The sequence below is a fragment of the Parasteatoda tepidariorum genome, chromosome 2, assembly GCF_982258835.1.
Source record: "Parasteatoda tepidariorum strain Cologne lab strain chromosome 2, Ptep-v5.0, whole genome shotgun sequence".
Lineage (NCBI taxonomy): Eukaryota > Metazoa > Arthropoda > Arachnida > Araneae > Theridiidae > Parasteatoda > Parasteatoda tepidariorum.
The window spans coordinates 7,647,915-7,661,570 of NC_141756.1; the positions used below are offsets into that span (position 1 = coordinate 7,647,915).

At 28.7% G+C, this 13,656-nt stretch overlaps 1 protein-coding gene across 1 annotated transcript; it reads right to left on the reverse strand.

Annotated features, from left to right (window-relative positions):
* Positions 1-727: 727 nt before the first annotated feature.
* inc (BTB/POZ domain-containing protein inc) lies at positions 728-12,110 on the reverse strand. The gene is made up of 6 exons (XM_016049242.4): positions 11,583-12,110; positions 8,786-8,894; positions 7,190-7,281; positions 4,640-4,738; positions 2,954-3,082; positions 728-2,045 (listed from the first exon to the last, which is right to left on the reverse strand). The coding sequence occupies exons 1-6, from the start codon at positions 11,790-11,792 to the stop codon at positions 2,016-2,018; spliced, it is 669 nt and encodes a 222-aa protein (XP_015904728.1). The 5' UTR covers positions 11,793-12,110; the 3' UTR covers positions 728-2,015.
* Between the last annotated feature and the right edge of the window lie 1,546 nt (positions 12,111-13,656).

Here is a 13,656-nt window from a genome sequence, read left to right on the forward strand (position 1 = left end):
TTAAAGATGCTTATGGCAACAGATAAAGTTTTAAATTAAACAGGCATTTTCTCCAGTACTTGACAAAAGCAAGAAGAGAAGAGTTAATTGTTAATTTAATACAATATCTTTTACACCTTTAAATCTTTTAAATATATTTGAGAATTCCTGTCTCTTTTTTAAAGTAAAATATTTCAATATTGAACTTAAAAATTCATATTACAGTTAGAAAGTACACATTAAAAATAGAAGAACAAACATTTTATTGCACAGATTTAACGCAGGTTCAATTATCTGGTGTTGAAGGATTACAAAATAAAACAGTGGTGATATTACAGTTTTTTTTCTTTTGTTTTAATTAGTTTAGATGTAAAGGAACATTTCATACAAATTTTGTCAAAGTGAAATCAATTCCATGAATGTATTAAAAATTATTAAATTAAAAATGGTTTTTTCAATTATCTACATTCAAAAAAAAATAATACACTACACCAGGGCTAAAAATAACTAGCTAGAAATAGAAATGAATAGATATCAAACTAGCAAATAAAAAGTGATTTTTTTTCATTGAAAGTTACATAATTTTGAGTAACAACAATCTAATTCCATTAAAACATTGTAAGAGTTATCTTAAAATTCCGAAACATAACTACATACAATGCTTCTGAAATTGGCTTTAATCATTGAAGCATATCCACTAATACAAACATATTTTAAAAAATATAGTAAGAAATATTTTTCGAGCAAATTTGTTTTTCTAGGTAACTTTTAGCAATTGGAAGATTTAATATTTATCCTATTAAAAAGGGACTTCCAAGTAGCAGCAACTGTAATTATAAAAGTGTTATTTAGGTATAGTAATATAGCTATGCCCACCACAAGCTAAGACTACTTGCATCTTCACCTCATGAAAAACTGTTAACTTCTATCTCAAAAATGGTAGAAGAAAAGGGAGAAAGGTGAATTACAAAGCTGCAGAGAATTGATTTAGTATGAATATGCACACTGTAGATATTTATGCTAAGAAAATAACGCTTAAAAAGCATATTTGTTGGTATGTTTACATTGTCAAAAGATGAAAAAAAATTATTATACACCCAAGATACCTTTATTTTTTATGTACAAATTTTAAGTATAAACACTCAAAAAATTAAAAGTATCTTGTAATTTTTTTTTTATTATTATTATTTTACTCCTAAATTACTTTGCAAATACTGCATGCATCACATTTAAAATTTCCTTTTTTCTCAATTCTTTGCCTTAACCTCCATAAAGTGTCTATTTGTATTAAATCAATGATGCTTTACAACTTTGTAATTAACTTTTTTTTTCCAGATATTTCATACCATTTTTAGATTAAAAATTAACCCGGCAGTCTTTCCTTAGGTTCATTAAAAGCAACCATCTTTTAGTGTACATTACTATACTTACACACCACTGTTACGAATATTGCTGTAGCAGTTTGAAAATTAAGAGGGTAGATATGGACATTAATGAGTTCCCATTCACATCTTTTTTTTTTTTTTTTTAATATTACAACCGCCCTGAGATTTAAATTAAAAATGTTATTTTGTACCCTGGGCACAAAGAAAGAAAAAAAAGACTTATTACAATGATGAACAATATATATCACACAACACTAAAAAGAAAGGACATTGCACTCCCCACAGAGAAAGTGTGAACACATCATTCTTTAAAATCTGCATGATACTCATTGCAATTACAGTTCATGTTTCAGGTAGGTATGCCAGATTTTGGATGGATAAAGTTAACTAGAATGATGTTTAGAGCACACCCAAAAGGAAAAAGAGAACAAAAAGAACACTGAGGGCAATGACACTGCATCAAACAAATGTAAAACTACACTATAAAAAATTAAATAATAACAAAGACAGGAAAAAAATTAACTTAACGTTTTCTCTCTTTCATAAAAAAACATGGGATTGGAAACACCAAAGGGCAGAGATTCCAACAAGTTATTATCACAGATGAATTTTCATCATCAACATCTACAGTTCTCAAAAAAACAATAATGCTCACATTCGAGAGGCTTTTTGTTGTATAACCTGAAATGTAAATGACATTGTTAGTCTCACACTTGAAATGTTTTTAAACATTTTAGTTTAGCAATATTTTTAGATTCACTGCTAAAAAACACGGGAATTAAAAGAAAATGCGATAAAATACATAATCAATATCTATTTCAGAAATTTTAAAAATTGGGATCCTTTGAAAAACATATTATGATAAACTCGATTTAAAAATATTAAATAGTTTGCAATCATATCTGAAATCATATAGGCGATTGGAACATAAACAATACTCCTTTACAATCCTTACTCAAGAAAATATTAAATATCCTTCAATGTATAATTAAAAGTTTTAATAGTGGAAAACTTTAATAGTGGGTATAATTAAAAGTTTTAATAGTGGGGCTTCAGAAAAGAAAAAATCATCATAGGAAAATAAACTATAAAATATAGGATGGATAATTTTTGCATAAATGTTAGTGTTCTAAGCACTAAAATTTTTTTATCAAAAAAATTAGCAATATATTTCCAGAAAATTAAATATACTTAATTCTTAAAATTCATTCAAATGTGAAAAAAAAAATATTTTTCTAAAAGTAAATTCCTTTTTATCAATAATTGATTTTTATATATATATATATATATATATATATATATATATATATATATATATATATATATATATATATATATATATATATTGATAAAAAAAGAATTTTTTTTAAAAAAAACAAGTTTTTTCAAAAAACTAAAAATTAACCATCATCATAGGATTTAATATTTATTTAGTATTATACTTCAGATATTACTTCTATTTCTTAAATTATTAGAGGTTTCATGAATTTTAAATAGGAAACTTTTTCTTTTTCAGTTTTTCCAAAAAACCACTTTATAAATGAAATAAGTAAATAATATAAGCAAGGACATAAAAATTCAAAACATACTTTGGCTCGATCGGTTGGTTCAAAGTCTGAAGAAATTGAAGATGTGCCACAATACTCTCGAGAAACAACACATAGAAACTCGGCATGGTCTTCATTGCCATAGTTGTAGGAGGAACCAATATTAATAAGCTAATAAAAAAATAAGTAATAAAAAATTTAAAAGGAATAATTAATAAAAAAAGGTCAAAAATATATATTTGAAAGAGAGGAGGTCATTTTAGGAAGAGTTTAGGTCCATTAATAGACTTTTCTAAAAATTTCACAACCTCAAAATGGATCTTTCACAAAACAGTTTAGTGTATCCCCCCCCCCCCAAAAAATTTCATTTTTAAATTTGTCCCTTCACAATATTTTTTCATAAATGGACCCTTAACAAAACTTTTATTTGAAAAATTGATTGATGGCACATAATTTCATAATTTTAAAACTAAAACCCTTAAAAGACATGGTTTTTGTGGCATTTTTTCATAAAACCATCACCTTATTTTCACATATTCTCAAAAACAGAACCCCATGCTACAGTAATTATTTCAGAATTATGAGTAGTTTTCCACTAGTAAATAAAAACAGGACCCTTAACAAAGAATCCACTGGTTATGATTTTCCCAGAAGCACAAAAATAAATCCCTATTTTAACATTTTAACAAAGACACAAAATAGTGAGATTTTTTTACATTTTTAAGAAAAAAAGGATTTTTATAAAAATCTTAAAAATTAACAGCTTAATTTCATTAAAACTAAAGATCATTGAATAACAGTACACTCATCCCTCCATCATTACAGTGACCTTCCAGTATAATGACCTATTCTTATTCTACAGATTTAAAGTTTTATATTTAATATTCATTATAATATAGTGTCTGAAATTAAATTTCTTTATTCCATAAGACAATAGTAAAATATATACAATTGTTATTTCCAATAACAATAATTATACTAAAACAGAAAAATAAATTATAAATACATAAAAAATCTAAATCTTAAAACTAAATTTGTCATCATTTCTATTTTCCTTGTATCGGTTTTTCTTTTATTGGTTGATTCCAACCTCTAATCAGATTATAATTCAGCATGTAAATTATGGCTAAAAAGCGGCATTTGTAAAACTACATAGCTTTATTAGCCAAAAATGATTATATAATAGTAATATCACAAGTACCAAACTCTAATTACATACTGTTAATACAAATCACTTATTCAGCAATGTATAAGAGAATTATGGTAATAATATGTTTTTATTCGAGTAACACCAAGGAAAGTTACTAGTTTATAACATAACTACACTAAATTAATTTTTATTGATAAGTTTCAGTCAGTACAGGAAAGTTTAGTCAAAATCTATAATTGTTTTACAATAAATAAAAACATAGAATCTTTAAAAAATTTTAGAATTTTTAAAAGTTTAAATATATTTCTCATTTATAAATATATTTCTTATTTTATCGTTTTTTTCTAAATAATTATATATATTTTATAATTACAGATCATAGATGATTTCTCATCATTGTAAATTATTTCAGTTAAAAGTTATCTTTTACAAAAAACATAAATACATATTGTTGTGCACATCACTAGAAAGAAAAATAGAAGAGAAATTTGTTAAAAAAATTTGTATCTTATTAACAGGGTTTAGAAGAACTTATTTAAGCATGCACAAAATAAAAGCATAAAGTAATGTCATATTACCTGCACGAATTTCCAGCCATCAGATAGAGTGGACACCATTTGAGTCAACTCATCTTCATGACATTGTAGGACTCTGTATACATGTTTTCTTGAATCATTCTGTAGCAAATACAAAAATGTCAGTCTTACATAAACCCATGGATTTTGTATAATTTACTTTGAATTTTTAACACAAGCATGAATACAGATATAGGAGTCTACAAAAGTACTAACTGCATACTACAGAATGGAATGCTTTTAGTCCTTTTTAATTATGTAAAGGCAGTTATTTTTAATTTAATATTAAATACAATAAATAATAAAAAATAAATTGAGGCATAGGTAAAGATGTAACTTGTACAAGTAATGAGATAATCCAAATTGGTAAAAGCGAATTTTAAGAATGTTTAGATAATATTATGACTAAAAAAATTTTCTCTCATAAAAATAGGTTTAAAAAATTTATTAAATTTTACTATGCACTGTGCAAGCTATGATCATTAGAACCAGGGTGATCAGAGGCACCAGAGATTCGCAAATAAATTTAATGACTAAAACTAATACAATTACAAAATTAGCAGATGATACACCTTAGAGGTACTTACATGTATTTCAAGTCAAAAATAAAATATTATTTAATTTTTGACTTTATGATGCACAAAATTTTACAAGCTCAAGATAAAGAGTAAAAATTTAACAATAATTCTTGTAGAAAATAAGGTATGATACATTTCATAATACAGGATGACTTTCAGAAAACACTGAGTAACTCTTAAATTCTTATTGAAAGAGTTTTTACACAGTAACAATCAAAAGCAAAAGTTAGCATTACATTAATTGTGAATAAATTAAAAATAAGCAGACACATCAAATTTACCTCAAAATATTTTCCTTAAATTCTACAAAGAATTTCCTATCAATACTATCCTGAGTTAATTTCAGATAACTTTTAAAAAGAGGCATTTTAAAAATAAAAAACCAGTTAGGAAAATTTTTTTCCTTGGTTAAAAACACATTGTCCTTGATAATTCGAATTAGCTTTACTTCTTTTGTATGGATTTATCATTGAAAAAAATTAATTTCTGGTTCCAAAACCTTTTAACTAAGCCAAATATTATTTTAAGCTTAAGCGAATCTTACCATCAAAATATTGCCCCTCAATCTTCTAATTTTTTTTTTTTTTTTTAGTTTCGATTCCCTACTCCTTTTTTTTTAAGTTATCATTGAAGAACTGAATGTAATATAATACTAGAAATGTGATACTACAGGAAAAATTTGCAACAATTATATAAAAAAACATACAAGCTTCGAATTTTATTCATAGTTTTCTTTAGCCATAAATGTTTCGACAGGGTATCAGCCTAAAAACTTCAGCCAATAACTTTACACGACTTACACAAGATAATACATAATTCAATTCAGTCAACAAAAACAACAACAAAAATTGCCTAAACGAGTTTAATTTTGTCCTTAAAAATAATATTGTTTTATCTGAGCAATGCTTTGCCAATTTAAACACAAGCAACAAAAGAAAAAAAGAACGAAACAATTATGTAAACAAGTAAACTGAGAAACAAATAATCCAACAATTATGAGAACAGGGATTTAATCATGTGCCTAAAGAAAATTTACAGAGCAAAAATCTTTTTATCTGGCAATCTTGAATATGCTATTTTCAAAAGGTCAATTCTAGAGATTATGTTAATGTAATCTCAACAAAACAAAAGTTTCAACATCATTCCATGCATTATCAAATTAGTTAAAATATATTTTTTAAAAATTTAATTCATAAAACACTGATCACAATGTGTAATTTTTAAATCGCACGAATACGGATCGTGATGTGCGCTTTTAAAATCCCGCTAGTACAAACCGCAATGTATGATTTTCAAAGCAAACAAACGTGGATCACAATGTGTGATTTTTTTAAATCACACAATTGCCGATCCTGATGACTGATGAGATGTGGATCATGATGAAAAACTGATGACTGATTTTTAAATAACACGAATATGGATCGCGATGTATGATTTTCAATACACGTGAAGACAAATTGCAATATGGGATTTTTTAGTAGCGTGACAGGATTAAAGGCTCCAATACTCAAAATTCAATTGATGAACTGGGAGTTTCCATGGTTTTTTAGCATTTATCACCGAAAATCATGACTTCCCATGGCAAATTTCGATCAAGGTCGAAAACCATAGGATTTTTAGTGACCTTCCAGGTGTTCGAACACCCTATTTCTAATCGAAATTGGCAACAACAAAAAATATATAACTCCTTGGTGCAATATTTCATACAACAGCTTCTTCCAAATTAAATTGACATGAAGCATATGTTTTGATGCTAATGTTGCATTAAAATCAGACAAATAATAAATAAGCATGAAAAAATACAGACATGAGTATATAATTTAGTAACACAAAATATATTGTTTGAAAAATTTGAATAAATAAAATATGTAACAAATGATAAATATAACAACACAAACTATGTAAAAGTAAGTAGAATTGTAAATGTAGATTTTTCACAATTCTCCTTAAATGTTAAATGAGAACTTTTACTTACTTTACTCATCTTAACATGGTTTTCTTTAATTCTTTCTTTTACAAGTCGAATTAAATCAGTAATGTTGTAAAATTCAGCTTCTTCCAACACTCCTTTTGAGAGAGTAAAAGGTTAATTAAAATTATGAAAATTATCAAGAAATATTAATATGTAGCAGAAAATGCCTACATTAAAATATAATGTGATGAAATGACAAGTATTTTTACTCTTATTGAGTTACTTTTAAGTAGGGATAAGCTTTAATTTTAAAACAAAACATGACTTCTAGCATACAGCTAAAAATACTAAAATATTGTAGATACTGATACAGTAGGGAACCGATTATCCGGTACGATCGGGACCATCGATATTCCGGATAACTGATTTTTCCGGTTTTCTGTATCGCTAAAAAAAGCCGTTTTTTTTTTAGTGTTAAACCCAACTAAAAAAAAAATTGGAAATAATCTTAAAAATTTAAAACGATTAAGTAATAGATTAATGATTATTTCCGAAATGATGGTAAGGTAAACATCTTTCAAAAAAGAACGAAAAATCCTAAAATCTTATGAGGAAAAAAAAATTTATTTTTTTTAAAATGGCGGGAAAATTTATTGAATTTTGTTCCGGTTTTTTGGTTTTCCGGTTTTCTGATCTTAACGGGTTCTGAACTGTAATTTAGAAATTATGGATTTAAAAGTAAAACCTATCAATAAACTGGGGAAGGGAAAAAAACCAGTGGTATCATTGGAACTAAAACAAAAAAATAATGTGCACTAAAATGAATAATATCAATTACAATAATTGCAATTGACTTTAATCTCAGATTGTTCAGTTCATTAACAAAATAAATAATAAATATTAACTTTAATCAGAGAATTTATTCATTTTACTAATGGTATTCAACATTATTTTTCCTTGCTGGGTAAAAAAACAACAACATATTACTGATCTCTCTTTAGCTTTAGAAGTTAAGTTGAAAATTCAGTTATTTTTCAGTTTTACAATCTTTTTCACATGGTTTTTAAAATAACAATATTTCTAATAAATTATTACAGCATGTAGATTTAAAAATGTGGCTAATAACTATTTGATGATCAGTTCGCAACTATGTTATCGCAAATCGGAGTAATTTGTTTAAGTTTTCTCAGCAGTTATTACAGTCTTATTACCAATCAAAAAATTTACACATCATTTAAAAAATCTTGATACTATTTCAACCATTGCATTTAGAATGGCACATTTGAGTATTTAATATTTACCATTCAGTGATAGTTTTATTGCAATAAATTGCACATTAAGTTGAGTTCTCTGTATCACAAAATATATTGTGTTTCTGTTTCAAAAAATGCTTATCTGTACCCTGATTCTTAGTTGTATTTTTAAGCACTAACAAACTTTGCTATAGTCATTGCGAAATGAAACCATGTTAGAATTAATTTTTTAAAAAATTAAATCTTGGAGGAACTCTTAATTGTACTTACACATATACTTATACCTAAATAAGTATTATGCAATTATTAGCTTCAAAAAAACATGAATAAAAATTTCCTACATTAATATTGTCAATATACTTTGTTTTTTAAAGAGAGTAAGAATCTGGCACATCTAAAAACTAACCTTCTTCAGCTAAATTTTTATTAATAACAAGCTTTCCATGGCGCAAATAATTCAAGATTGGCCCAAAATATGAAGGATCTCGGTCAATCAAATATGCACCAGTTTCATCCTACAAAAACAAGAATTATGGTTTTAAAAAAATATCTATTTAAATTTTCTAATAAAAGAAATAAAATATTTTAGTGTGATTCCAATTAATTACACAAATATAGTTTGAATAGGTATAGGAAAAATAGAAATGTTTCCACTTCAACTATAATACTATAAATACTTCAACAAAAACCTTAAGTAGGCATTTGAAATCAATTATACGGTTTCAATTATATTAAAGGCATTAATAGATAGTAAGTGTTTGACAAAAGGTGCATAACTATTATAAGCACACTACTTAATTCAATATTGTTAAAACTAGGACCAGATAATACATCAGAAAATACTGATTTTATGCAATCATTGCCGAACCAATGTTTGGATTGACATATTTTTTTTCCTTTCAAAGTATTGGAAATTACAATTCACTCGCAATGTGCACGATGCTGCCTGGTGCAACTTTAGACATTGATGCCTATGCGCACGATGGAGACCATTGTTCCCGTAAGCGCATAGATAGTTTTAAGCGCGCATGATTCAATTTTCCCAATCAGACATTGATGATCATGAGTTCACGCTAAGAGCTTTTTCCAATGAGTGTCGTAGAAGAGCAATCGATGAGACAATTGTTATTTTATTCTATGTTTCTTCTATTGTGACTCATCAAGCACAAATAGACGTTTGGCAGAAACTATAAATTCCGATATGACTGCAAATAAGTGAGAATTGAAGTGTATTTTCTCTCAGTTGTCAAAACTTTTCTTTTAAATATACAAATCCCCTGACGATGATTTTTTTTTTACAATCAATCCAGTTGTTTATTATTGTTTCGCAGCTATTTTGCAGACATCCAGGTCTTTATTGAGAAATAATATTCATTGTTAGAAAATATGTAATGTTTAGTTTTTTAAAAATTCAACTTTCTTTTCATTCAATGATTTGTTTGACTTTTCAATGAGTTCTGTCTTCCCCCATAAATACTGATAGAAATGTACTAAACTTACAATGAGTGAATCAGAAGTTACCTTTTTTCATCAGCTGCCCCATTCTTTCGCAATCCATCTAAAAGCTTTTTATTTTTTTGTTAATATCTATGTTGCCTCATAGTGCATCTAAATTTTGATCTTACATTTATAATTAATTAAAAACAAAATCTGCAACAGGTTAATTTCTACTGCACGTGCACGCTTCCTTCCCACATAGATTGTTAAGGTTTTTATTAACTTTTTTTTTTTTTAATTGTTAGGATTTTTTTGACAATTTTTTGTTTGTTGGGTACCTGAGGATTGTGTGTATTACATGAATGTAACTTCTTTACTCAATCAATAAAAAAGTGCAAGAATTCAAATTACACAATATACCAAACGCAAAACATTGTGATGTATCAAAATATCACGATGTTAGAGTGACAATACATTTTAACATCGTGACGTCTTAACATTATCCAGTCCTAATTAATACAATTAAAAATTGTAACTGACCGAAATCTTTGGCACCTTTATAACTCATAAGCACATCTATGGATTTTAAAATGACTGTTCAACTTTCTTAAAAACAATCAATAGTCCAAGCGTAAATTTGACAAAGCAAAATAAATAAAAATTTATATTATTAGTAACATTTTCTTTCTGAAGCATACTTAAAATTTAATTTACAATGGTCTAATTTACAAGAAATAAGAATACAAATGCATAATCGTGCATCTCTTCAATGAGTATTTATAACCTAATTTATAAATTATAGTTAAAACAATTACTAAACCAACAATAAAAAAATTTCAAATTATTTTCTTGCTAGAAGACGGGACAGTAAGATTATTAAATGACAATGTCTGGCATCTAATAATTGTTTTTCATCAGTCCTAACACAAGATTAGATTTGTAAAAAATCAGTTCTTTTGAATTCTTTTAAGGGCAAGTAGCACTGAAATTCACCCAAGCAAGTGTTGCCAATTATAATTCCAATATAAATATCAATCCTCTTGGGCATATTAGCATAGGATATTTCTATCATCAATACCTGTACTACTATTGCCAAGGTGCCAAAAGGTTTTCTAATTTATTTAAAAAACCTTAAAGAGATTTTTTTTTCTAATTTGGCAGAAATTAAAAATAAGAAAGAGAGAAAGAAATATGTAGTGGTTGGCCCAGGGGTAGCTACAAGTTAGTGTCCTTCTATGAAAAGTCTGCAAAAGAAGCAGAAATCCACTAATCAAAACTGAATTATTGAATACTATTATAAAATCAACCAAACCCCTAAGACTTTAACAATGTATGATGTTAAAAGCTATAGCATTATAGAAAAAACTTCCAATATTGAATACAATAATTATTTTGAAAGAAAACAAAGCTATTGGAATATGGGGAAATACTACCAAAAAGATGGGTAAAAAAATAATGTTTATAGTGATATTGTTTACATTGTTTATTAATAAATAATATTATTGCCTTCAGAGTTGTTAGAATCAATCTCAATCAGAATTTAATAAAATACATATAATTAGCATACATTGCTATAATTCGTATAACATATTTTACATGATTTAAAATTTTAGAGCAAACATAAACTTCCTGCACAAAATTCTTACAGACTGTCAGAGGATACGTGGATAAACTTGAACAGACGTGTTAAGAGTTACTTCTAAAATTAAGGATTTCAAACTTAACTAAAACATATTAACTTCATATATTAATTCATGAAATCTCACTTTATCAGAGTTCAAATCTGGATCTTCTTGGCACAACCGGTAGAGAAATGAGTTGGGGTCACGGCAAAGAGTAGTTTTAGTAGTCAGAAAGTACGTTCCACCTACATTTAACCTAACCCATTGCGTCTTGCGATTGGCTTTTTCATCCGCATCCTCAAAAGATTCTGAATCATTTCGATCACTGTGGTTGAGATAATGCTTAGTAGCCATTACTTCCAAATGTTTGTTTATCGATTTTGGAAAATCTCTATCTCTAAACAAAATTTGTGACAAGACAGTTAGCGGTTGTAAGAAAATCCACAGTTTAAATTTAAAAAAAAAAATAGGAAAAAATAATGTTTAATTTTTAATCCAAATTAATTTAATCTATGGAATAATTCTCCTTTTTTTTCTTTTGAAAAATTATTGGAAATTCATTTCAAAGCTAAAATCTAACTAAAACGGTTTTAACGTAGATGGGAGTTTCATCCGACGAAATGGGCTGAAGGTGGCGTAGGGCAGAACTCTCTACCAATGGCAGCATTTTGCATGCTTTCCCTGTGTTTTCGACACTAGGAAGCGCTGCAAGCTGTATGCCGCTTATACTTCCGGGTTACTGCTTCCGGTGTATTTCAAAGTCATTTGGCTCACAACGTGATCATTGTGTTTTAAGATTCCTGCAAACGTAGTACTTGAATACTTATTACTAAACTTAATCTTGCTCCTCGAACAATATGCTAACACTAACGTAAGATGGTGCACAGCTTGCAATGCGAACCAACAGTAATAAACAAATGGAAAGAGGCCAAATCAAGACTGCCAAAAAAGCTAGCTATTCAAAATCTAGCAACCATGTCACCTTTTTTAACAATATATCTCTGAATAACTAATGCAAATTTTCACTTCAAACTCACCAGAATTGCATAATAACAGTAATATCTTATGAAATACGGCAGATTTGAGCTCAGAAATTATCTAATTTAATTCTTTTATTGAAAACAAAATTATCCGTTTGAAAATATTGCCTCGCACAACAACATGTGGTAAGCAGCAGCAAACTTTCTAACCGGAACTAGAGCAGGCATAGAGCTCGAGATTGTTATTGTTTACATTTCTACTGAAAACTCCATCCATTAGTGTGTGGAGAGTCAGAGAGGAAAGAAGTACGCTAGTTTCTCTCTTGATTTTCATATAGATTAAAATCTTTTAAGTTGAAAAACTATATGGAACTGAAAACTACATTAAACATAGTTCTAAAGAAAAGCATCACAGAAATTTAAAAAAATATTTTTACTAAATAAGAAGGAAATATATTATGAAAAGAGAAAATATCGTAGCGCATTCTTATACAACTGGAAAGAGGAGGAGAGGGAATAGAGAAGGGCCAAAGGCATGAAACCGGTCTCACCCCAGATGGCGTATTCGAGCGCTGCGATCGCCAATTCAGTGATCACGTTGCATGAAAAAAAAATCACGGATGCGAATTCAGAGACGAGATTCGTAAGTTCATTCCTGGGTAAACGTATTCTCATAATCAGGTTTTAATCCGCATTTTCAAATTAGCATTGTTCCGCATCAACGATCAGTTGTTGTTGTTGTTACTTTACGTCGCACTAGAGCTGCACAATGGGCTATTGGCGACGGTCTGGGAAACATCCCGGAGGATGATCCGAAGACATGCCATCACAATTTTGATCCTCTGCGGAAGGGATGGCACCCCCGCTTCGGTCGCCCGACGACCTGCGCGCGAAGTCGAGCACTTTACGGTAGCACAGTTTAACGAGGACCAATACCGTACACCCTCGGTCCCTACGCAGACTGATCCAAGTGGTCACCCACCCGCACACTGACCGTAGCCAGTGATGCTTGACTTCGGTGATCTGCTGGGAACCGTGTCTTAGCGATTAGTCCACTACGGGACAACGCGCGCAGGTAGTCGGGCTACCGAAGCGGGGGTGCCATCTCCTCCGCAGCGGATCAAAATTGTGATGGCATGTCTTCGGATCATCCTCCGGGATGTTTCCCAGACCGTCGCCAATAGCCCATTGCGCAGCTCTAGTGCGACGTAAATTAACAACAACAACCAAATTAGCAT

Bases quoted from the DNA above. Each gene is read 5' to 3' on its own strand.
- inc (XM_016049242.4), bottom strand. From the start codon at position 11,792: ATGGCTACTAAGCATTATCTCAACCACAGTGATCGAAATGATTCAGAA. The intron at 4,739-7,189 runs GTAAGTAAAAGT...TATTTGCTACAG, and splicing joins ACCATGTTAAGATGAGTAAA to AATGATTCAAGAAAACATGT. The intron at 2,046-2,953 runs GTATGTTTTGAA...TTTACATTTCAG, and splicing joins AACCAACCGATCGAGCCAAA to GTTATACAACAAAAAGCCTC.